Source organism: Chiloscyllium plagiosum, unplaced genomic scaffold (assembly GCF_037043375.1).
Source record: "Chiloscyllium plagiosum isolate Xiang-an unplaced genomic scaffold, Cpla_swu_hap1 HiC_scaffold_5, whole genome shotgun sequence".
NCBI lineage: Eukaryota > Metazoa > Chordata > Chondrichthyes > Orectolobiformes > Hemiscylliidae > Chiloscyllium > Chiloscyllium plagiosum.
The window spans coordinates 135,445,162-135,469,266 of record NW_028270143.1 but is presented as its reverse complement, the minus strand read 5'-3'; the positions used below and the strand labels follow the sequence as shown (position 1 = coordinate 135,469,266).

General features: G+C 52.1%; 1 protein-coding gene across 1 annotated transcript in view; it reads right to left on the bottom strand.

Moving 5' to 3' along the window:
* Positions 1-24,105, bottom strand: part of LOC148150042 (fucolectin-5-like) — a 112,408-nt gene that overhangs the window by 76,600 nt on the left and 11,703 nt on the right. Inside the window, exon 4 of the mRNA XM_087987749.1 lies at positions 3,427-3,626. Coding sequence (XP_087843875.1) covers positions 3,461-3,626 — 166 coding nt within the window. The 3' untranslated portion in view covers positions 3,427-3,460. The remainder of the gene's footprint in view (positions 1-3,426; positions 3,627-24,105) is intronic.

The following is a 24,105-nucleotide window of genomic DNA, read 5'->3' as shown; positions in this document are numbered from 1 at the left end:
GCACTCACTCAGCACTGACCCTCGGACAGTGTGATACTCCCTCAGCAATGACCCTCCAACAGTGCCCACTCCCTCAGCACTGACCCTCCGACAGTGTGGCACTCCCTCAGCACTGACCTCCGACAGTGTCCACTCCTTCAGCACTGACCCTCTGACAGTGTGGCGCTCCCTCAGCACTGACCTTCCGACAGTGCCCACTCCCTCAGCACTGACCCTCTGACAGTACCCACTCCCTCAGCAATGACCCTCCGACAGTGTGGCACTCCCTCAGCACTGACCTCCGACCGTGCGGCACTGACCCTCCAACAGTGCTGCACTCCCTCAGCACTGACCCTCTGACAGTGTGATACTCCCTCAGCACTGACCCTCCAACACTGCCCACTCCCTCAGCACTGACCCACCCACAGTGCCCACTCCCTCAGCACTGACCCTCCGACAGTACGGCACTCCCTCAGCATTGACCCTCCGACAGTGCGGCACTCCCTCAGCACTGACCCTCCGACAGTGCGGCACTCCCTCAGCATTGACCCTCCGACAGTGCGGCACTCCCTCAACACTGACCCTCCGACAGTGCCCACTCCCTCAGCACTGACCCTCCGACAGTGCCCACTCCCTCAGCACTGACCCTCCAACAGTGCGGCGCTCCCTCAGCGCTGACCCCTCCGACAGTGTGATACTCACTCAGCACTGACCCTCCAACAGTGCGGCACTCCCTCAGCACTGACCCTCCGACAGTGTGACGTTCCCTCAGCACTGACCCTCCGGCAGTGCGGCGCTCCCTCAGTAATGACCCTCCGACAGTGCGGCACTCCCTCAGTACTGACCCTCCGACAGTGCAGCACTCCCTCAGCACTGACCCTCCGACAGTGTGACGTTCCCTCAGCACTGACCCTCCGGCAGTGCGGCGCTCCCTCAGTAATGACCCTCCGACAGTGCGGCGCTCCCTCAGTAATGACCCTCCGACAGTGCGGCACTCCCTCAGCACTGACCCTCCGACAGTGCAGCACTCCCTCAGCACCGACCCTCCGACAGTGCAGCACTCCCTCTGCACTGACCCTCCGACAGTGCGGCACTCCCTCAGCACTGACCCTCCGACAGTGTGGCACTCCCTCAGCACTGACCCTCCGACAGTGCAGCACTCCCTCTGCACTGACCCTCCGACAGTGCGGCACTTCCTCACCACTGACCCTCCGACAGTGCGGCACTCCCTCAGCACTGACCCTCCGACAGTGCGGCAATCCCTCAGCACTGACCGTCTGACAGTGCGGCACTCCCTCAGCACTGACCCTCCGACAGTGTGGCACTCCTTCAGCACCGACCCTCCGACAGTGCTGCACTCCCTCAGCACTGACCCTCCGACAGTGCGGCACTTCCTCAGCACTGACCCTCCGACAGTGCGGCACTCCCTCAGCACTGACCCTCCAACAGTGCGGCACTCCCTCAGCACTGACCCTCCGACAGTGCCCACTCCCTCAGCACTGACCCTCCGACAGTGCGGCACTCCCTCAGCACTGACCCTCCGACAGTGCCCACTCCCTCAGCACTGACCCTCCGACAGTGCGGCACTTCCTCAGCACTGACCCTCCGACAGTGCGGCACTCCCTCAGCACTGACCCTCCAACAGTGCGGCACTCCCTCAGCACTGACCCTCCGACAGTGCCCACTCCCTCAGCACTGACCCTCCGACAGTGCGGCACTCCCTCAGCACTGACCCTCCGACAGTGTCCACTCCCTCAGCACTGACCCTCCGACAGTGCGGCACTCCCTCAGCACTGACCCTCCGACAGTGCGGAACTCCCTCAGCACTGACCCTCCAACTGTGTGGCACTCCCTCAGCACTGACCCTCCGACAGCGCGGCACTCCCTCAGCACTGACCCTCCGACAGTGCCCACTCCCTCAGCACTGACCATCCGACAGTGCGGCACTCCCTCAGCACTGACCCTCCGACAGTGCGGCACTCCCTCTGCACTGACCCTCCGACAGTGCAGCACTCCCTCAGCATTGACCCTCCGACAGTGCGGCACTCCCTCAGCACTGACCCTCCGACAGTGCGGCACTCCCTCAGCACTGACCCTCCGACAGTGCGGCACTCCCTCAGCATTGACCCTCCGACAGTGCGGCACTCCCTCAACACTGACCCTCCGACAGTGCGGCACTCCCTCAGCACTGACCCTCCGACAGTGCGGCAATCCCTCAGCACTGATCCTCCAACTGTGTGGCACTCCCTCAGCACTGACCCTCCGACAGCGCGGCACTCCCTCAGCACTGACCCTCCGACAGTGCCCACTCCCTCAGCACTGACCATCCGACAGTGCGGCACTCCCTCAGCACTGACCCTCCGACAGTGCGGCACTCCCTCAGCACTGACCCTCCGACAGTGCGGCACTCCCTCAGCATTGACCCTCCGACAGTGCGGCACTCCCTCAGCACTGACCCTCCGACAGTGCCCACTCCCTCAGCACTGACCATCCGACAGTGCGGCACTCCCTCAGCACTGACCCTCCGACAGTGCGGCACTCCCTCAGCACTGACCCTCCGACAGTGCGGCACTCCCTCAGCATTGACCCTCAGACAGTGCGGCACTCCCTCAGCACTGACCCTCCGACAGTGCGGCACTCCCTCAGCATTGACCCTCCGACAGTGCGGCACTCCCTCAACACTGACCCTCCGACAGTGCCCACTCCCTCAGCACTGACCCTCCGACAGTGCCCACTCCCTCAGCACTGACCCTCCGACAGTGCCCACTCCCTCAGCACTGCCCCTCCGACAGTGCGGCACTCCCTCAGTACTGACCCTCCGACAGTGCGGCACTCCCTCAGCACTGACCCTCCGACAGTGCGGCACTCCCTCAGCACTGACCCTCAGTCAGTGCTTGACCGTGGTGTATGTCCTAGATGTCATGCTGTGGGCTGAATTTGTATTGACACATTTTGACTGGGATGAGATAATTTGTAAAAGGCTAACATGACATCTTCATCTTTAGCCAGCTTTACAGTTCCACTGTGTCACAAAACTGGTACCTTTTTTCTAAAAGCTGTTCCTTTTTTCAAGGGTACTGTCTCCTTGGATGTTTTCAGTAATAAACCATTCCGAGTGCAGTTTAGTCTGGTTCGGTACTGAGATTAAAGGGTATTGAGAGGCCTTTGTGTTGAGACGTACACAGATGAGACTTCAGGCCAAAGTGGTGGTCAGCTCTCTAGCTGAGCAGTTTCGTTCAGTGCAGAGCTAGTTGGGTGTTCAACAGTGAGCTGTGTGGGAACTCTCTCTCTCTCTTTTGCCCTTCTAACTTCAACCTGTAAGTCCATGATAACTGCTAGTCCCTGCTGCTTTGATAATTGGTCTATTTATTTCTGTGTCTTCGTGGAAGCTTTCTCTCTGTTGAAGTGCAAAGGGTGTGAATTGAAAATACAAGATCATTGAAATACCTCAAGCACTGCTAATGAAGACATGAGATTCCCTTTAACAATCGTCAAGGAATGGAGTTACCATTTCGTAGATCTCAACCTCACAGAGAGTCAGGATTTTGTTATTCCCTCTGATGTAGATGTTGACGTACTGGCCCTCCATTCCTTTGCATTCGAAAGTATAAGTTACCTGGTGCTGAGTGACGTTGACTGTCCCACATCTGAAAGATTTAATTGATCATGTTAGTCACCAAGTACACCTAGAATGTCGAACATTGAAGAAAATTCATTGTTCAAACCTGCCTCTGATAAGACTAAGTTTCCAATCAGACATCATTCACCGACACTTTAACAAAGTCTTTTCACTGGGGTGGGGGAGTCCAGAACTAGAGGGCATAGGTTTAGGGTGAGAGGGGAAAGATATAAAAGAGACCTAAGGGGCAACTTTTCACTCCGAGGGTGGTACGTGTATGGAATCAACTGCCAGAGGAAGTGGTGGAGGCTGGTACAATTGCAACATTTAAGAGGCATTTGGATGGGTATATGAATAGGAAGGGTTTGGAGGGATATGGGCCGGGTGCTGGCAGGTGGGACTAGATTGGGTTGGGATATCTGGTCAGCATGGACGGGTTGGACTGCAGGGTCTGTTTCCATGCTGTACATCTCTATGACTCTCTGACTTTGTCTATTTATCCTATCCATGCCCCACATGATTTTATAAACCTCTATAAGGTTACCCCTCAGCCTCCAACACTCCAGGGAAAACAGCCCCAGCCTGTTCAGCCTCTCCCTGTAGCTCAAATCCTCCAGCCCTGGCAACATCCTTGTAAATCTTTTCTGAACCCTTTCAAGTTTCACAACATCTTTGCGATAGGAAGGAGACCAGAATTGCACACAATATTCCAACAGTGGCCTAACCAATGTCCTGTACAGCCACAACATGACCTCCCAACTCCTGTACTCAATACTCTGACCAATAAAGGAAAGCATACCACACGCCGCCCTCACTATCTTATCTACCTGCGACTCCACTTTCAAGGAGCTATGAACCTGCACTCCAAGGTCTCTTTGTTCAGCAACACTCCCTAGGACCTTACCATTAAGTGTATAAGTCCTGCTAAGATTTGCTTTCCCAAAATGCAGCACCTCACATTTATCTGAATTAAACTCCATCTGCCACGTCTCAGCCCATTGGCCCATCTGGTCCAGATCCTGTTGTAATCGGAGGTAACCCTCTTCGCTGTCCACTACACCTCCAATTTTGGTGTCATCTGCAAACTTACTAACTGTACCTCTTATGCTCACATCCAAATCATTTATGTAAATGACAAAAAGTAGAGGGCCCAGCACCAATCCTTGTGGCACTCCACTGGTCACAGGCTCCAGTCTGAAAAACAACCCTCCACCACCACCCTCTGTCTTCTACCTTTGAGCCAGTTCTGTATCCAAATGGCTAGTTCTCCCTGTATTCCATGAGATCTAACCTTGCTAATCAGTCTCCCAAGGGGAACCTTGTCGAACGCCTTACTGAAGTCTATATAGATCACATCTACCGCTCTGTCCTCATCAATCTTCTTTGTTACTTCTTCAAAAAACTCAATCAAGTTTGTGAGACATGATTTCCCACGCACAAAGCCATGCTGACTATCTCTAATCAGTCCTTGCCTTTCCAAATACATGTACATCCTGTCCCTCAGGATTCCCTCCAACAACTTGCCCACCACCGAGGTCAGGCTCACCGGTCTATAATTCCATGTCTTGTCTTTACCACCCTTCTCAAACAGTGGCACCAGGTTAGCCAACCTCCAGTCTTCCGGCACCTCACCTGTGACTATCGATGATACAAATATCTCAGCAAGAGGCCCAGCAATCACTTCCCTCGCGTCCCACAGAGTTCTAGGGTACACCTGATCAGGTCCTGGGGTTTTATCCACGTTTATGCGTTTCAAGACATCCAGCACTTCCTCCTCTGTAATCTGGACATTTTGCAAGATGTCACCATCTATTTCCCTACAGCCTATATCTTCCATATCCTTTTCCACAGTAAATACTGATGCAAAATACTCATTTAGTACGCTCATTTAGTACCTAGACCTCTCTATTTCTATCTCGGGTGACAGACTCAACACGGACATTTACTATAAACCGACTGACTCCCACAGCTACCTAGACTACACCTCCTCCCACCCTGCCCTCTGTAAAAGCGCCATCCCATATTCCCAATTCCTTCGTGTCCACCGCATCTGCTCCCAGGAGGACCAGTTCCAATACTGAACAACCCAGATGGCCTCCTTCTTCAAAGACCGCAATTTCCCCCCAGACGTGGTTGACGATGCTCTCCACCGCGTCTCTTCCACTTCCCGCTCCTCCGCCCTTGAACCCCGTCCCTACAACCGCCACCAGGACAGAACCCCACTGGTCCTCACCTACCACCCACCAACCTCCAGATACATCGTATCATCCTTCGTCATTTCCGCCACCTCCAAACGGACCCCACCACCAGGGATATATTTCCCTCCCCTCCCCTATCAGCATTCCGGAAAGACCACTCCCTCCGCGATTCCCTCGTCAGGTCCACACCCACCACCAACCCAACCTCCACTCCCGGCACCTTCCCCTGCAACCGCAAGAAATGCAAAACTTGCGCCAACACCTCCCACATCACCTCCCTCCAAGGCCCCAAGGGATCCTTCCATATCCGCCACAAATTCACCTGCACCTCCACACACAAGTCATTTACTGCATCCGCTGCACCCGATGTGGCCTCCTCTATATTGGGGAGACAGGCTGCCTACTTGTGGAACGTTTCAGGGAACACCTCTGGGACACCCGCACCAACCAACCCAACCACCCCGTGGCTGAACACTTTAACTCCCCCTCCCACTCCGTCAAGGACATGCAGGTCCTTGGCCTCCTCCATCACCAGACCATGGCAACACGACAGTTGGAGGAAGAGCGTCTCATCTTCCGCCTAGGAACCCTCCAACCACAAGGGATGAATGCAGATTTCTTCAGCTTCCTCATTTCCCCTCCCCCCACCTTTTCTCAGTCCCAACCCTCAGACTCAGCACCGCCTTCTTGACCTGCAACCTTCTTCCCGACCTCTCCGTCCCCACCCCCTCTCCGGCCTCTCACCCTCACCTTAACCTCCTTCCACCTCTCGTATTCCCAACGCCCCTCCCCAAAGTCCCTCCTCCCTACCTTTTATCTTAGCCTGCTTGGCACACCTTCCTCATTCCTGGAGAAGGGCTTATGCCCGAAACGTCGATTCTCCTGTTCCCTGGATGCTGCCTGACCTGCTGCGCTTTTCCAGCAACACATTTTTCAGCTCTGATCTCCAGCATCTGCAGTCCTCACTTTCTCTTTGCTGATCTTTGAGGGGCCCTACTCTCTCCCTAGTTACCCTTTAGTCCTTAATATATTTGTAAAAACTCTTTGGATTCTCCTTGATTCTATTTGCCAAAGCTATCTCATGTCCCCGTTTTGCCCTCCTGATTTCCCTCTTAAGTATACTCCTACTTTCGTTATACTCTTCTAAGGATTCACTCGATCTATCCTGTCTATACCTGACATATACTTCCTTCTTTGTCTTAACCAAACCTTCAATTTCTTTAGTCATCCAGCATTTCCTGTACCTACCAGCCTTTCCTTTCACCTTAAAGGTCTCTGCATTGAAATAAATGCAGTTTAATTTATCAGTCCTACCTTGTTCTCTGTTTTGTCTCTGCCTGCCCTGACTTTTAACTCGCCTTTGTTCTCAACTGTACCAGTCTCAGATTGATCTCTTTCCTCACTATCTCCCTGGGATCCCAATCCCCCCCCCTTACTAGTTTAAATCCTCCCCAGTAGCTTTAGCAAATTTCCCTGCCAGTATATTCGTCCCCTTCCAATTTAGGTGCAATCCGTCCTTCTTGCACAGGTCACTTCTACCCCAAAACAGCTTCCAATGATCCAAAAATGTGAATCCTTCTCCCATACACCAGCTCCTCAGCCATGCATTCATCTGCCCTATCCTCCTATTCCTGCCCTCACTAGCTCGTAGCACCGGGAGTAATCCAGATATTACTACCCTTGAGGACCTCCTTTTTAAATTCCTGCCTAACTCTCTGTAATCTCCCTTCAGAATCTCCTCCTTTTCCCTTCCTTTGTTGTTGGTTCCAATGTGGACAATGACGTCCTGCTGGCCCCTCTCCCCCTTGAGAACATTCTGCACCCTCTCTGAGACATCCTTGATCCTGGCACCCGGGAGGTAACATGCCATTTGGATTTTTCGCTGCTGGCCACAGAAACGTCTGTCTGTACCTCGGACTAGAGAATCCCCAACACAATCGATCGCTTGGAACCCGATGTACCCCTCGTTGCATTAGAGCCAGTCTCAATACCAGACACTTGGCTGTTTGTGCTACCTTCCCCTGAGAATCCATCACCCCCTACATTTTCCAAAACAGCATGCTTGTTTGAAATGGGGATAGCCACAGAAGGCTCCTGTACTAGCTGCCTACCTCTCCTACCTTTCCTGGGGTTAACCCATCTATGTGACTGTATCTGAGACTTTCCCCCCTTCCTATAACTGCCATCCATCACATCTCCTTGCTCTTGTAAATTCCTTATTGCCTCTACTTGCCTGTCCAACCAATCCATTCAATTTGATAGGATTCGCAATCAATGGCATTTATTGCAGATATAGTCTTCAGTAACCCATAAACTCTCCCTGAACTCCCACATCCGACAAGATCAGCATATCACTCTACTAAGGGTCATTTTTGCTTCTTTCAATTTACAGACCCAGAAAATAGCACCGTCTTATTCCTCGACAAAACACTCCTCCACGTTAAATTAATACTTATGGCTTATATTCTAAGTTTAATCAAGAGACATATCTCAATAAAATATATAATCAAGAAAGAACCCACTCTACTCAATATTGTAGATATACAGCAGGGCTACACTTAAAACTATTCACTTATCTGTTTCTGTGCTGTGACCTCTCCCAAACAGGTTCCTCCAAAATCAGTTGTGGATTTCACTGTTCGTCAATTTTCTCAGACGCACTCCCGTGTCGAGCGATACACGAATTCAAACAGCAAAGACAGTAACTGTGCAGGTTCTCTCTCTCTCCTGCACTGTCCTCACCACGTGCTTCCTTTGTCCGTTCTTCTCCCTTTTAAAACTGCTGTTGTTTTGACTTTTTTTTCCCCAAGTTCCAAAACAATGCAGCAGCATATAAAACAGGAATTGCTGCTCCTGGAATTTGAGGAAATCACCTTCGGCATCTCAAATACCTCAAAGGAAGGAGCAGCTCTTACAGCCAGAAACTTTTCCCGTCCTCCATCTTGGATTACCCAGAATCCTTTTGACCTATTGATTTTATCAAATGTCTCCAATACAGAGGCAGCCACATTGCTATGGGTCTGGGGTCACGTGTAGGCCAGAGCAGGGAAGGATGGCAGATTTCCTTCCCTAAGGAACATTAGTGATCCTGATGGGGTTTTAGAACAACCCGTCAGATTCAACGTGGTATTGGACAATGACATGCAACACACCAATTTTGGGTCAAGAAGAGAGGATTGAGGGGGAAGGTCAGTAACAGGACAATGGGCCGTATCCAACGGTAGGTGGTTTGGATGCAGCCAGGGAATATTCCAGTGCAATGGCAACAGCAATGAGGCATACAGCACAGAAACAGACCCTTCAGCCCAACCTGCCCTTGCTGACCAAACTAAATGTGGTAATCATTCATAGTAATAGAGGCAGGAGTAGGCCATTTGGCCCTTTGAGCCTGCTCTGCTATTCATTAAGATCGTGGCTGACATATCCACCATCTCAGCTCCTCCTACCTGCATTATCCCCATAACCCTGAATGCCCCTACCATACAAAAACCCACCCAACTGGGAGGGGAATATATTGAATGAAGCTGCCTCTACTGCTTCCTTGGGCAGAGAATTCCATAGATTCACTACTCTCTGGGAAAAGCAGTTCCTCATCTCTGTCCTAACTCTACTCCCCCTAATCTTGAGGCCATGTCCCCTTATCCTAGTCTCCCCTACCAATGGATACAACTTGCTTGCCTCTTGAACGTCCCAGATGTCCAACTATTTCGAACAACGTGCTTTTCCTTCCACGTCATCCAGATAGCCCTCCATTCCCCGTTCCACTGTTCTAAACCCCGCCTCCACTCCAAACGCAATAAAGACAGACACCCCTTGTCCTCACCTACCACCTCAACAGTCTCTGCCTCCAACGCATTATCCTAAAACACTTCCACTAACTTCCACTAGACCCCACCACCAAGAGCATCTTCCCCTCCCCACCTCTCTCTGCCTTCTGCAAGGACCGTTCCCAATGACATGGTTCATGCCATCCCCGCTACCGAACGCCCAGATACCTTCCCTCAGCAACCAGAAAAGATGCAAAACCTGCTAATACACCACCCGCCCTCACCTCCATCCAGGGCCCCAAACACTCCTTCCAGACAGAGGTTCACCTGCCTCTCTTCCAACCTAGTTTACTGCAGCAGGTATTCCCAATGTGGTCTTCTCTACATCGGGGAGACCAAACGTAAACTTAGGGAACGGTTCACCGAACGTCTCCGAGTTAGGGAACTAGAGCTGGAGCTGGATGAACTACGGATCATCTGGGAGGCAGAGGGAGTTATTGAGAGGATGTACAGGGAGGTGGTCACTCCTCAGACACACGATAAGGACAACTGGGTTACAGGGAGCAGGAGCAGGGATCCCCTGTGGCCGTTCCCCTCAGCAATAAGTATACCGTTTTGGATACTGCTGGTGGGGACGGCCTACCGGGGAAAGCCATAGTTGTCAGGTCTTTGGCACTGAGCCTGGCACTGTGGCTCAGAAGGGAAGGGGGGGAAATAGAAAAGTGCTAGTGGGAGGGGACTCAGTAGTTATAGAGTCATAGAGATGTACAGCACAGAAACAGACCCTTCGGTCCAACCCGTCCATGCCGACCAGCTATCCCAACCCAATCTAGTCCCACCTGCCAGCACCCAGCCCATATCCCTCCAAACCCTTCCTATTCATATACCCACCCAGATGCCTTTCAAATGTTGTAATTGTACCAGCCTCCACCACATCCTCTGGCAGTTCATTCCATACACGTACCACCCTCTGCGTGAAAATGTTGCCCCTTAGGTCTCTTTATATCTTTACCCTCTCACCCTAAACCTATGCCCTCTAGTTCTGGGCTCCCCGACCCCAGGGAAAAGACTTTGTGTTTTTATCCTATCCATGCCCCTCATGATTTTGTAAACCTCTATAAGGTCACCCCTCAGCCTCTGACGTTCCACTTAGAGGAGATTTTGTGGTCAGGAACGGGACTCCTGGAAGGTATGTTGCCTTCCCGGTGCCAGGATCCGGGATGTCACCGATCGGGTTTACAGGATTCTGAAGGGGGAGGGGGAGAAGCCAGAAATTGTGGTACATATTGGCACCAATGATATAGCCAGGAAAGGGATTGAGGGTCTGAAAAGTGACCACAGAGAGTTAGGTTGGAAGCTGAAGAGCAGGACGAGTAGAGTAGTGATCTCAGGTTTGCTACCGGTGCCACGAGACAGTGAGATGAGGAACAATCAGCAAATGCAGCTTAACACGTGGCTGTGAGGCTGGTGCAGGAGGGAGGGCTTCAGATACCCAGACCATTGGGATACGTCCTGGGGAAGGTGGGACCTGTACATGAAGGATGGGATGCATCTGAACTGGAGGGGCACAAATGTCCTGGGTGGGAGATTTGCTCGGGTGGTTTCGGAGGGTTTAAACTAGTTTGGCAGGGGGGTGGGAATCGGAGCCACATGTCTGAGAGGGGGGCAGTTGTAGATGGGGCAGTGACAGAATGTAGTGAATCTATCGGGAAGGTTTCTCACCCGATGAAACAAAGGGATCTGTTAAAGTGTGTCTGCTTTAACGCAAGGAGTGTCCGGAATAAGAGAGACGAACTTAGAGCATGGATCAGTACTTGGGGCTATGATGTTGTGGCCATAACGGAGACGTGAGTTTCACAGGGACAGGAATGGTTGCTGGATGTTCCAGGGTTTAGAACGTTTAAAAAGGACAGGGAGGGTGGAAAAAGAGGAGGGGGTTAGTCTACTGAGTCAGTATGAGTGGAAATTAGGAACAGCAAGGGAGCAGCCACCTCATTGGGGGTTTTCTACAGACACCCTAATAGCAGTAGGGAGATTGAAGAACTCATAGGCTGGCAGATTTTGAAAAAATGCAGATGTAGCAGGTTTGTTATGGGTGATTTCAACTTTCCCAATATCGACTGGAACCTCCTAAGTGCAGATGGTTTGGATGGAGCCGTTTTTGTCAGGTGCGTTCAGGAGGGTTTCCTTACTCAGTATGTAGACAGGCCGACGAGGGGAGAGGCCATTTTGGATTTGGTGCTCAGCAACAAGCCAGGGCAGGTGTCAGATCTCACGGTGGGAGAGCACTTTGGTGATAGTGACCACAACTACCTCACATTTACCCACAGCCTTGGAGAGGGAAAGGAGCAGTTACTGAGGGAAGGTATTTAATTGGGGAAAAGGAAATTATGACGCGATCAGACAGGAGTTGGGAAGTACAGACTAGGAGCAATTGTTCCACAGAAAGGGCACCGCAGACACATGGAGACCGTTTAAGGAGCAGTTGTTGCAAGTGATACACGGATTTGTTCCTCTGAGACAGGTAAGAAGGGGTAAGGTTAAGGAAGCTTGGATAACGAGAACAGATGAGGTTCTCGTCAAAAGGAAGAGGCAGTTCACGTAAGGTGGAGGAAGCAAGGATCTAACACAGCTTTAGAGGATTACAGGCTTGCTAGAAAGGAACTCAGAAATGGACTGAGGAGAGCCAGGAGGGGGCACGACAAAAGGCTTGGCAGGAAGGATTAGTGAGAACCCAAAGGCATTTTATTCATACCTGAGAAATAAGAGAATGATGAGGGAGAAGGTGGGGCCGGTCAGGGATAGTCCTGAAGGGAACTTGTGCGTGGAGTCTGAGCAGATAGGGGAAGTCCTAAATGAGATTTTTTGCTTCGGTTTTCACTGAGGAAAGGGACCTGGTTGTGGATGAGAACTTTGAGGAGCTGGGAGACAGGCTTGACCAGATCAAGATTGATGAAGATGATGTGCTGGACATTTTGGAAGACATTAAGATTGATAAGTCCCCAGGGCCAGACCAGATTTATCCCAGGCTGCACCGGGAAGTGAGAAAGGAGTTGCTTAGCCGCTGACGAGGATCTTTGCCTCCTCACTCTCCACGGGAGTTGTACCGGAGGATTGGAAAGAGGCGAATGTTGTTCCTTTTTTCAAGAAGGGAAATAGGGAAATCCCTGACAATTACAGACCAGTCAGTCTCACGTCTGTGGTCAGCAAAGTGTTGGAAAGAATTCTGAGGGATAGGATTTATGACTATTTGGAAAAGCATAGTGTGATTAAAGGCAGTCAGCATGGCTTTGTGAGGGGCAGGTCATGCCTCACAAATCTTATTGAGTTCTTTGAGAAGGTGACAAGACAGGACGACAAAAGTCGAGCAGTGGATGTGGTGTATATGGACTTCAGCAAGGCCTTTGATAGGGCTCCCCATGGTAGGCTCATTCATAAAGTCAGGAAGTATGGGATACAGGGAGATTTGGCTATCTGGATTCAGAATTGGTTGGCTGACAGAAGGCAGAGAGTGGTTGTAGATGGAAAGTATTCTGCCTGGAAGTCAGTGTTGAGTAGGGTCCTGCAGTGCTCTGTTCTTGGGCCCCTGCTCTTTGTAGTTTTTATAAATGACTTGGATGAGGGGGTTGAGGGGTGGGTTAGTAAATTTGCAGATGACACAAAGGTTGGAGGTGCCGTTGATAGTATAGAGGGCTACTATGGGATGCAGCGCGACATAGACAGGATGCAGAGCTGGGCTGAGAAATGGCAGATGGAGTTCAACCTGGATAAATGCGAAGTGATGCATTTTGGAAGGTCGAACTCGAATGCTGAATATAGGATTAAAGACAGGATTCTTCACAGTGTGGAGGAACAGAGGGATCTGGGTGTGCAAGTTCATAGATCCCTCAAAGTTGCCACCCAAGTGGATAGGGTTGTTAAGAAAGCATATGGTTCTATAGATTAGTTTAGATTAGATTACTAACAGTGTGGAAACAGGCTCTTCGGCCCAACATGCCCACACCGGCCCGCCGAAGTGCAACCCACCCAGACCCACACCCCTACATTTACCTCTTCACCTAACACTTCGGGCAATTTAGCATGGCCAATTCACCTGACCTACACATCTTTGGACTATGGGAGGAAACCGGAGCACCCGGAGGAAACTCACGCAGACACGGGGAGAATGTGCAAACTCCACACAGACAGTCACCTGAACCTGGGTCTCTGGCGCTGTGAGGCAGCAGTTAGCTTTAACTAACAGGGGGATCGAGTTTAAGAGCCGTGAGGTTTTGCTGCAGCTCTACAAGTCCCTGGTGAGACCACACTTGGAATATTGCGTCCAGTTCTGGTCGTCCTACTATAGGAAAGATATAGAGGCTTTGGAGAGGGTGCAAAGAAGGTTTACCAGGATGCTGCCTGGACTGGAGGGCTTGCCTAATGAAGAAAGGTTGAATAAGCTCAGGCTTTTCTCTCTGGAGAGAAGGAGGAAGAGAGGAGACCTGATCGAGGTATACAAGGTAATGAGAAGCATGGATAGAGTCAATAGCCAGAGACTCTTCCCCAGGGCAGGATGGACTGGTACAAGGGGACATAGTTTGAAGATATTAGGAGGAAGGTATAAAGGAGACATCTGAGGTAGGTTCTTTACGCAGAGAGTTGTGTATGCATGGAATGCGTTGCCAGCGGTGATGGTGGAAGCAGAGTCATTGGGGACATTTAAGCGACTGCTGGACATGCACATGGACAGCAGTGAGTTGAGGGGTGTGTAGGTTAGGTTATTTTACATTAGGATTAAACCACGGCGCAACATCATGGGCCGAAGGGCCTGCTCTGTGCTGTACTTCCCTATGTTTGATGTTTGATCTCAGCCAGTCCTGCAGGGGCTGACCTGACCTCCCAGTCACCACCCACTACAATCCCCCTTCCCACTCCCTTTCTGACATGACCATCCTTGTCCTCCTCCATTGCCACAATGAACCAAACCACACATTGGAAGAATAACGCCTCATCTTCAGCCTGGGTAGACCACAATCCGGACGACTCAACATTTAGTTCTCCAATCACCTCCCTCCCCATCTCCGGACTCGCTTTCAGAGTCCCTTCCCCCTCCCGTTCACTCCTCCCAGCCACCAACCGGATACATTCCTCTCACTGACCAACCAGGTCATACACTCTGTCTGTCTTCACCTACCTCCACTTCACCATCCTGCCTCCGCCACCCCCTTTATCTGCAGCTCCCCCAAACCCATACCCAGTCGTGAAAAAGGTTACACCTGAAACTTGACTTCTCTCCCTCCTGATGCTGCCTGCCTTGCTGTGTCCCTCTCCCTCCTGATGCTGCCTGCTTTGCTGTGTCCCTCTCCCTCCTGATTCTGCCTGCCTTGCTGTGTCCCTCTCCCTCCTGATACTGCCTGCCTTGCTGTATTCCTCTCCCTCCTCATGCTGCCTGCCTTGCTGTGTCCCTCTCCCTCCTGATTCTGCCTGCCTTGCTGTGTCCCTCTCCCTCCTGATGCTGCCTGCCTTGCTGTGTCCCTCTCCCTCCTGATACTGCCTGCCTTGCTGTGTCCCTCTCCCTCCTGATACTGCCTGCCTTGCTGTATTCCTCTCCCTCCTCATGCTGCCTGCCTTGCTGTGTCCCTCTCCCTCCTGATTCTGCCTGCCTTGCTGTGTCCCTCTCCCTCCTGATGCTGCCTGCCTTGCTGTGTTCCTCTCCCTCCTGATGCTGCCTGTCTTGCTGTGTTCCCCCAGCCTCCTGATGCTGCCTGCCTTGCTGTGTCCCTCTCCCTCCTGATACTGCCTGCCTTGCTGTGTCCCTCTCCCTCCTGATCCTGCCTGCCTTGCTGTGTCCCTCTCCCTCCTGATGCTGCCTGCCTTGCTGTGTCCCTCTCCCTCCTGATGCTGCCTGCCTTGCTGTGTCCCTCTCCCTCCTGATGCTGCCTGCCTTGCTGTGTCCCTCTCCCTCCTGATGCTGCCTGCCTTGCTGTGTCCCTCTCCCTCCTGATGCTGCCTGCCTTGCTGTGTCCCTCTCCCTCCTGATACTCCCTGCCTTGCTGTGTTCCCCTCCCTCCTGATGCTGCCTGCCTTGCTGTGTCCCTCTCCCTCCTGATACTCCCTGCCTTGCTGTGTTCCCCTCCCTCCTGATGCTGCCTGCCTTGCTGTGTTCCTCTACCTCCTGATACTGCCTGCCTTGCTGTGTCCCTCTCCCTCCTGATGCTGCCTGCCTTGCTGTGTTCCCCTCCCTCCTGATGCTGCCTGCCTTGCTGTGTTCCCCTCCCTCCTGATGCTGCCTGCCTTGCTGTGTTCCCCTCCCTCCTGATACTGCTTGCCTTGCTGTGTCCCTCTCCCTCCTGATGCTGCCTGCCTTGCTGTGTTCCCCTCCCTCCTGATGCTGCCTGCCTTGCTGTGTTCCCCTCCCTCCTGATGCTGCCTGCCTTGCTGTGTTCCCCTCCCTCCTGATACTGCCTGCCTTGCTGTGTTCCCCTCCCTCCTGATGCTGCCTGCCTTGCTGTGTTCCCCTCCCTCCTGATACTGCCTGCCTTGCTGTGTTCCTCTCCCTCCTGATACTGCCTGCCTTGCTGTGTTCCCCTCCCTCCTGATACTGCTTGCCTTGCTGTGTCCCTCTCCCTCCTGATGCTGCCTGCCTTGCTGTGTTCCCCTCCCTCCTGATGCTGCCTGCCTTGCTGTGTTCCCCTCCCTCCTGATGCTGCCTGCCTTGCTGTGTTCCCCTCCCTCCTGATACTGCCTGCCTTGCTGTGTTCCCCTCCCTCCTGATGCTGCCTGCCTTGCTGTGTCCCTCTCCCTCCTGATACTGCCTGCCTTGCTGTGTTCCTCTCCCTCCTGATACTGCCTGCCTTGCTGTGTCCCTCTCCCTCCTGATACTGCCTGCCTTGCTGTGTCCCTCTCCCTCCTGATGCTGCCTGCCGTGTTGTGTCCCTCTCCCTCCTGATACTGCCTGCCTTGCTGTGTTCCCCTCCCTCCTGATGCTGCCTGCCTTGCTGTGTTCCTCCCCCTCCTGATGCTGCCTGCCTTGCTGTGTCCCTCTCCCTCCTGATACTGCCTGCCTTGCTGTGTTCCCCTCCCTCCTGATACTGCCTGCCTTGCTGTGTCCCTCTCCCTCCTGATGCTGCCTGCCTTGCTGTGTTCCCCTCCCTCCTGATACTGCCTGCCTTGCTGTGTCCCTCTCCCTCCTGATGCTGCCTGCCTTGCTGTGTCCCTCTCCCTCCTGATGCTGCCTGCCTTGCTGTATCCCTCTCCCTCCTGATGCTGCCTGCCTTGCTGTGTCCCTCTCCCTCCTGATGCTGCCTGCCTTGCTGTGTTCCCCCACCCTTCTCCTTTGGATTCCAGCAGCTGCAGTTTTTTTCCGTTTATCTTATGTATCCAGCTCATAATTTAATGTTCAATTCTATAAAATCCCCTCTCATTCTTCTACATTGGAGTGAGTACAGTCCCAGGCAGCTCCACCTCTCCTCACAGGGTAACCCCCTCATCTCAGGAATCATTCCGGTGGCCTTCCTCTGCACCGCCTCTGAAGCCAGTATATCCTTCCTCAAGTATAACGCAACACCAGGTTATAGTCCAACAGGTTTAATTGGAAGCTCTAGCTTTCAGAGCGTCGCTCCTTCATCAGGGGGTTGTGGAGCAGGATTATAAGACCCAGAATTTTCTATAAAAGATCACAGTGTGATGTAACTGAAACAATATATTGAAATAACCGAGATTGTTGTAAAGTCTTTCATCTTTTAGAAAGTGTTGCAGGTTTGAGTTCATTAATGCGTAAATCCCAGAACATTTTTCATGTCAAGGTTTTATAAAAGAAAGTGATTTCTCGGTTCAGACAATGTGTTAAAGGTGTGAGGTTTGAATGCATGTATGCCACTGTAATTCTTTGCTCCAAGTTCTGTGTCTTATGATTCTGCTCCACTTGCTATCTGATGAAGGAGCAGCGCACTGAAAGCTAGAGCTTCCAAATAAACCTGTTGGACTATAAGCTAGCGTTGTGTGATTTTTAATTTTGTCCACCCCAGTCTAACACCAGCTCCTCCTCATCATTGCTTTCTTGAGTAAGGAGACCAGAACTGCCCACAACAGTCCAGGTGTGGCCTCACCAACACCTTGTACAATTGCAGCAGAACCTCTCTGCTCTTTAATTCAATCCCCCAGCAATGAAAGCCAATATTCTGTTTGCCTTCCCGATTCCCTGTTGTACCTGCAAATCGACTTTAGCAATCCATGTACGAGCTCTCCTCAGTCCCACTGCACAGCAGCGTGCAGCAACCTTCCACCATTTCAATAATATTCTGACCCAGTATTTTTACTTGCAAATTCTCAGACAAACAACATTGCACTCCATCTGCCAGACTCTTGCCCACTCACTAACCTATCGATATCTCTCTGCAGGCCCTCCACATCCTCTGCACAGTTTGTCATTCCACTCAGTTTATTGTCATCAGCAAACGTGGAAATGTTACACTCTGTCTCCTCTTCCAAATCATTTATATACATCATGGACAGTCACAGGCCCAACACCTACCCCTGTAGTACCCCACTCCCCACTGATCTCCAACTAGAGAAACAGCTGTTTATCCCAACACTCTGACTTCTATTGGTTTCCTGAAGAAGGGCTTATGCCCGAAACGTCGATTCTCCTGTTCCCTGGATGCTGCCTGACCTGCTGCGCTTTTCCAGCAACACATTTCCGGCTCTGATCTCCAGCATCTGCAGACCTCACTTTCTCCTTCTATTGGTTAACCTAGCCTCTATCCGTACCAGTACATTCCCTGCAACTCCATCCATTCTTAACAGAGGAGTCTTTCATGCAGCACCTTATCAAACGTCTTCTGTAAAACCCAGTATTGAACATCCACCTGTTCCCCTCCACCCACCACGCTTGTCACATCCTCAAAGAACTCAGGATGTTGGTCAAACATGACCTTCCCTTCCTGAATCCATGCTGTGTCTGCCTGATGGAACTCTTCCCATTCAGATGTCTCACTATTTCGCCTTTAATGATAACCTCCTGCTTTTTCCCGACTACTGACATTAAGCTAACGGGCCTGTAGTTACCTTCCTTTTGCCTACACCCTTTTTAAAATAGCAACGTGACATTCACTGTCTTGCAGTCTGCCAGGGCCTGCCCACATTCCAGCGAGTTTTGGTAAGTTACCAATAACACAGCTGCTGTAACTTGCGCCATTTCTTTCAGCCCTCTGGGATGCATTCCATCTGAACCAGGGGATGTATCTACATTTAGCCCCTCAAGTTTGTTCAACACTACCCTTTTGGTGATAACAATTGAATTGAGGTCCTCACCCTCCATTGTATCCCTAACATCATTCTTTGGCATATCAGACACATCTTGCACTGTGAAGACTGACACAAAATAGTTATTAAAGGTCTCAGCAGTTTCAGCATTACCTCATATTAATTCCCCTTTCCCATCCTGCAAGGGACCTACGTCCACTTCAGCTACCCTTTCCCATTTTATAAACATCTATAAAAACTTTTCCTTCCTGTTTTCATATTCAGCGCTAGTTTGCATTCAGAATCGGTCCTCCCTTTCCTTATTGCTTGCTTTCTGGTTCTTCGTTACTATTTAAACTTTTCCCAACTTTCCTGTTCCCCACCAGTCCTGGCTACTTTGTAAGCCTGACCTTATATTTGGGTCCCTTTGTTTATTTTCCTGGTTATCTGAGGCTGGTTCTTCCTCCCCGAGCTAGCCTTGTTTTTGACCAGAATATACAGAGCGGAAACATGTGTTGCTGGAAAAGCGCAGCAGGTCAGGCAGCATCCAAGGAACAGGAGAATCGACGTTTCGAGCAAAAGCCCTTCATCAGGGATGAGGATGGTGTGCCAAGCGGGCTGAGATAAAAGGTAGGGAGGAGGACTTGGGGGAGGGGCGTTGGGAATGCGATAGGTCGAAGGAGGTTAAGGCGAGGGTGATAGGTTGGAGTGGGGGTAGGGGCGGAGAGGTCGGGAAGAAGATTGCAGGTCAAGAAGGCAGTGCTGAGTCTGAGGGTTGGGGGGAGGGGAAATGAGGAAACTGGAGAAATCTGAGTTCATCCCTTGTGGTTGGAGGGTTCCTAGGTGGAAGATGAGGAGCTCTTCCTCCAACCGTCATGTTGCCATGGTCTGGCGATGGAGGAGTCCAAGGACCTGCATGTCCTTGGTGGAGTGGGAGGGGGAGTTGAAGTGTTGAGCCACGGGGTGGTTGGGTTGGTTGGTGCGGGTGTCCCAGAGGTGTTCTCTGAAATGTTCCGCAAGTAGGCGGCCTGTCTCCCCAATATAGAGGAGGCCACATTGGGTGCAGCGGATGCAGTAAATGATGTGTGTGGAGGTGCAGGTGAATTTGTGGTGGATATGGAAGGATCCCTTGGGGCCTTGGAGGGAAGTGAGGGGGGAGGTGTGGGCGCAAGTTTTGCATTTCTTGCGGTTGCAGGGGAAGGTGCCGGGAGTGGAGGTTGGGTTGGTGGGGGGCGTGGACCTGACGAGGGAGTCACGGAGGGAGTGGTCTTTCCGGAACGCTGATAGGGGAGGGGAGGGAAATATATCCCTGGTGGTGGGGTCTGTTTGGAGGTGGCGGAAATGACGATGGATGATACGCTGTATATGGAGGTTGGTGGGGTGGTAGGTGAGGACCAGTGGGGTTCTGTCCTGGTGGCAATTGGAGGGGCGGGGCTCAAGGGTGGAGGAGCGGGAAGTGGAGGAGATGCGGTGGAGGGCATCGTCGACCTCGTCTGAGGGGAAATTGCGGTCCTTGAAGGAGGAGGCCATCTGGGGTGTTCCCACCTCTGACTTCTTCCCCTTTCTATTCCTGATCTTCACCCAAATGGATTCAACATTTTACTCCTTAATCCTATCGCCCTAATCTCATCCTTGATTAAGAGTGCGACCCCACATCCCTTACCTTCCTGCGTATCCTTCCTAACTACCTGATACCCTTGGATATTTACTTCCCAGTCATCACCACCCTGCATCCACGTGTCTGTCATGGCAACCAACTCACGCCCCTTTGTACTGATTGCACAAGTTTATTGACTTTGTTTTGAATACTACAGGCGTTCAGATAAAGTCTACCTATTGTCCCTTTAGAATCCAGCAATCTCCATGTCTTTTACGTATGATCCTGTCGCCAATTTCACTTTTCTCTTTCGAATGTTTGCTCTGGTCTCTGCATTGCTTCCTTTCTGCCTGGACTCCCATCCTCTGGCCATTTCTACCTCCCCTTCCTCACAGTCACTCTGCTCGCTGCATCGACCTTTACACTAACTGCTGCATCTCCTGACCTGACGCTCTGCTTCCCACCCTCCCTGCCAACCCAGTTTAAAGCTTTCCCAACAGCTCGAACAAACTTGCCCACAAGGATATTGGTTCCCCCTGAGTTCAGGTGTAACCCATCCCATTTATACAGGTCACACCTTCCCTAGAAGAGAACCACACATCTAGAACCCAGCCCCCTGCACCAGCTCTTCAGCCACACATTTGTCTGTCATATCTTCCCAGTCTTGCCCTCACGAGCACAGGCACAAGCAGCAACCCAGGGATTAAAGCAGTTCCATTTGTCCATGTTTGACCTATAACCCTTTAAACCTTTCCGACCTGGGAACCTGTCCAAATGCACCTCTTCCATTTCCTCTGGCAGTTTATTGCAAACAAACACCACCCTCTGTGTGGAAAGGTTACCCCCAAGCTCAGCTTTAAAATCTTTCCCCTCTCTCCTTAAACATCTGCCCTCTTGCTCTGGACTCCCCAACCCCAGGGAAAAGACTTTGCCTATTTACCCAATCCATGCCCCTCATGATTGTATAAATCTCGATAAGGTCACCCCTCAGCCTCTGACATTCCACGGTGAAAAGTCCCAGTCTATTCAGCCTCTCCTTATGTCAAACCTTCCAGTATTGATAATATCTATGTGCATCGTTACTTCCCACCAGAATAATGTCCTTCCTATAGCAGCGCAACCAGAATTGGATGTCGAATTCCAAATGTGGTCTCACCGATGTCTGGTATTGCTATAACATGACATCCCGACCCGTGGACTCTGCTCTGACCGATGAAGCCATGTGTACCAAACACCTCCTTCACCCTGTCTCCCTGTGACACCACTTTCCAGGAACTATGTTCCTGCCCTTCCCCCCCACCCCCGATGAAGCCATGTGTACCAAACACGGCAGGCGGTCACGGTGAGTGTGTGGGTATAGCAGGTGGTGACGGTGAGTGTGTGGGTATAGCAGGTGGTGACGGTGAGTGTGTGTGTGTACAGCAGATGGTGACGGTGAGTATGTGTACAGCAGGTGGTGACGGTGAGTGTGTGTGTGTACAGCAGGTGGTGACGGTGAGTGTTTGGGTACAGCAGGTGGTGACGGTGAGTGTGTGGGTACAGCAGGTGGTGACGGTGAGTGTGTGTGTGTACAGCAGGTGGTGACGGTGAGTGTGTGTGGGTACAGCAGGTGGTGACGGTGAGTGTGTGTGGGTACGGCAGGTGGTGACGGTGAGTGTGTGTGTACAGCAGGTGGTGATGGTGAGTGTGTGTGTGTACAGCAGGTGGTGACGGTGAGTGTGTGTGTGTACAGCAGGCGGTGACGGTGAGTGTGTGTGTGTACAGCAGGTGGTGACGGTGAGTGTGTGTGTGTACAGCAGGTGGTGACAGTGAGTGTGTGTGTACAGCAGGTGGTGATGGTGAGTGTGTGTGTGTACAGCAGGTGGTGACGGTGAGTGTGTGTGTGTACAGCAGGCGGTGACGGTGAGTGTGTGTGTGTACAGCAGGTGATGACGGTGAGTGTGTGTGTGTACAGCAGGTGGTGACGGTGAGTGTGTGTGGGTACAGCAGGTGGTGACGGTGAGTGTGTGTAGGTACGGCAGGTGGTGACGGTGAGTGTGTGTGTACAGCAGGTGGTGACAGTGAGTGTGTGTGTACAGCAGGTGGTGATGGTGAGTGTGTGTGTGTACAGCAGGTGGTGACGGTGAGTGTGTGTGTGTACAGCAGGTGGTGACGGTGAGTGTGTGTGGGTACAGCAGGTGGTGACGGTGAGTGTGTGTGTACAGCAGGTGGTGACGGTGAGTGTGTGGGTATAGCAGGTGGTGACGGTGAGTGTGTGTGTACAGCAGGTGGTGACGGTGAGTGTGTGTGTACAGCAGGTGGTGACGGTGAGTGTGTGTGGGTACAGCAGGTGGTGACGGTGAGTGTGTGGGTATAGCAGGTGGTGACGGTGAGTGTGTGTGGGTACAGCAGGTGGTGACGGTGAGTGTGTGGGTATAGCAGGTGGTGACGGTGAGTGTGTGTGTACAGCAGGTGGTGACGGTGAGTGTGTGTGTACAGCAGGTGGTGACGGTGAGTGTGTGTGTGTACAGCAGGCGGTGACGGTGAGTGTGTGTGTGTACAGCAGGCGGTGACGGTGAGTGTGTGTGTGTACAGCAGGCGGTGACGGTGAGTGTGTGTGTGTACAGCAGGTGGTGACGGTGAGTGTGTGTGTGTACAGCAGGCGGTGACGGTGAGTGTGTGTGTGTACAGCAGGTGGTGACGGTGAGTGTGTGTGTGTACAGCAGGCGGTGACGGTGAGTGTGTGTGTGTACAGCAGGTGGTGACGGTGAGTGTGTGTGTGTACAGCAGGTGGTGACGGTGAGTGTGTGGGTGTACAGCAGGTGGTGACGGTGAGTGTGTGTGTGTACAGCAGGTGGTGACGGTGAGTGTGTGTGTGTACAGCAGGCGGTGACGGTGAGTGTGTGTGTACAGCAGGTGGTGACGGTGAGTGTGTGGGTGTACAGCAGGTGGTGACGGTGAGTGTGTGTGTACAGCAGGTGGTGACGGTGAGTGTGTGTGGGTACAGCAGGTGGTGACGGTGAGTGTGTGGGTATAGCAGGTGGTGACGGTGAGTGTGTGGGTACAGCAGGTGGTGACGGTGAGTGTGTGTGTGTACAGCAGATGGTGACGGTGAGTATGTGTACAGCAGGTGGTGACGGTGAGTGTGTGTATACAGCAGGTGGTGACGGTGAGTGTTTGGGTACAGCAGGTGGTGACGGTGAGTGTGTGTGTGTACAGCAGATGGTGACGGTGAGTATGTGTACAGCAGGTGGTGACGGTGAGTGTGTGTGTACAGCAGGTGGTGACGGTGAGTGTGTGTGTATACAGCAGGTGGTGACGGTGAGTGTTTGGGTACAGCAGGTGGTGATGGTGAGTGTGTGTGTGTACAGCAGGTGGTGACGGTGAGTGTGTGTGTACAGCAGGTGGTGACAGTGAGTGTGTGTGTACAGCAGGTGGTGATGGTGAGTGTGTGTGTGTACAGAAGATGGTGACGGTGAGTGTGTGTGTGTACAGAAGATGGTGACGGTGAGTGTGTGGGTACAGCAGGTGGTGACGGTGAGTGTGTGTGTGTACAGAAGATGGTGACGGTGAGTGTGTGGGTACAGCAGGTGGTGACGATGAGTGTGTGTGTGTACAGAAGATGGTGACGGTGAGTGTGTGTACAGCAGGTGGTGACGGTGAGTGTGTGTATACAGCAGGTGGTGACGGTGAGTGTGTGTGTGTACAGCAGGTGGTGACGGTGAGTGTGTGGGTGTACAGCAG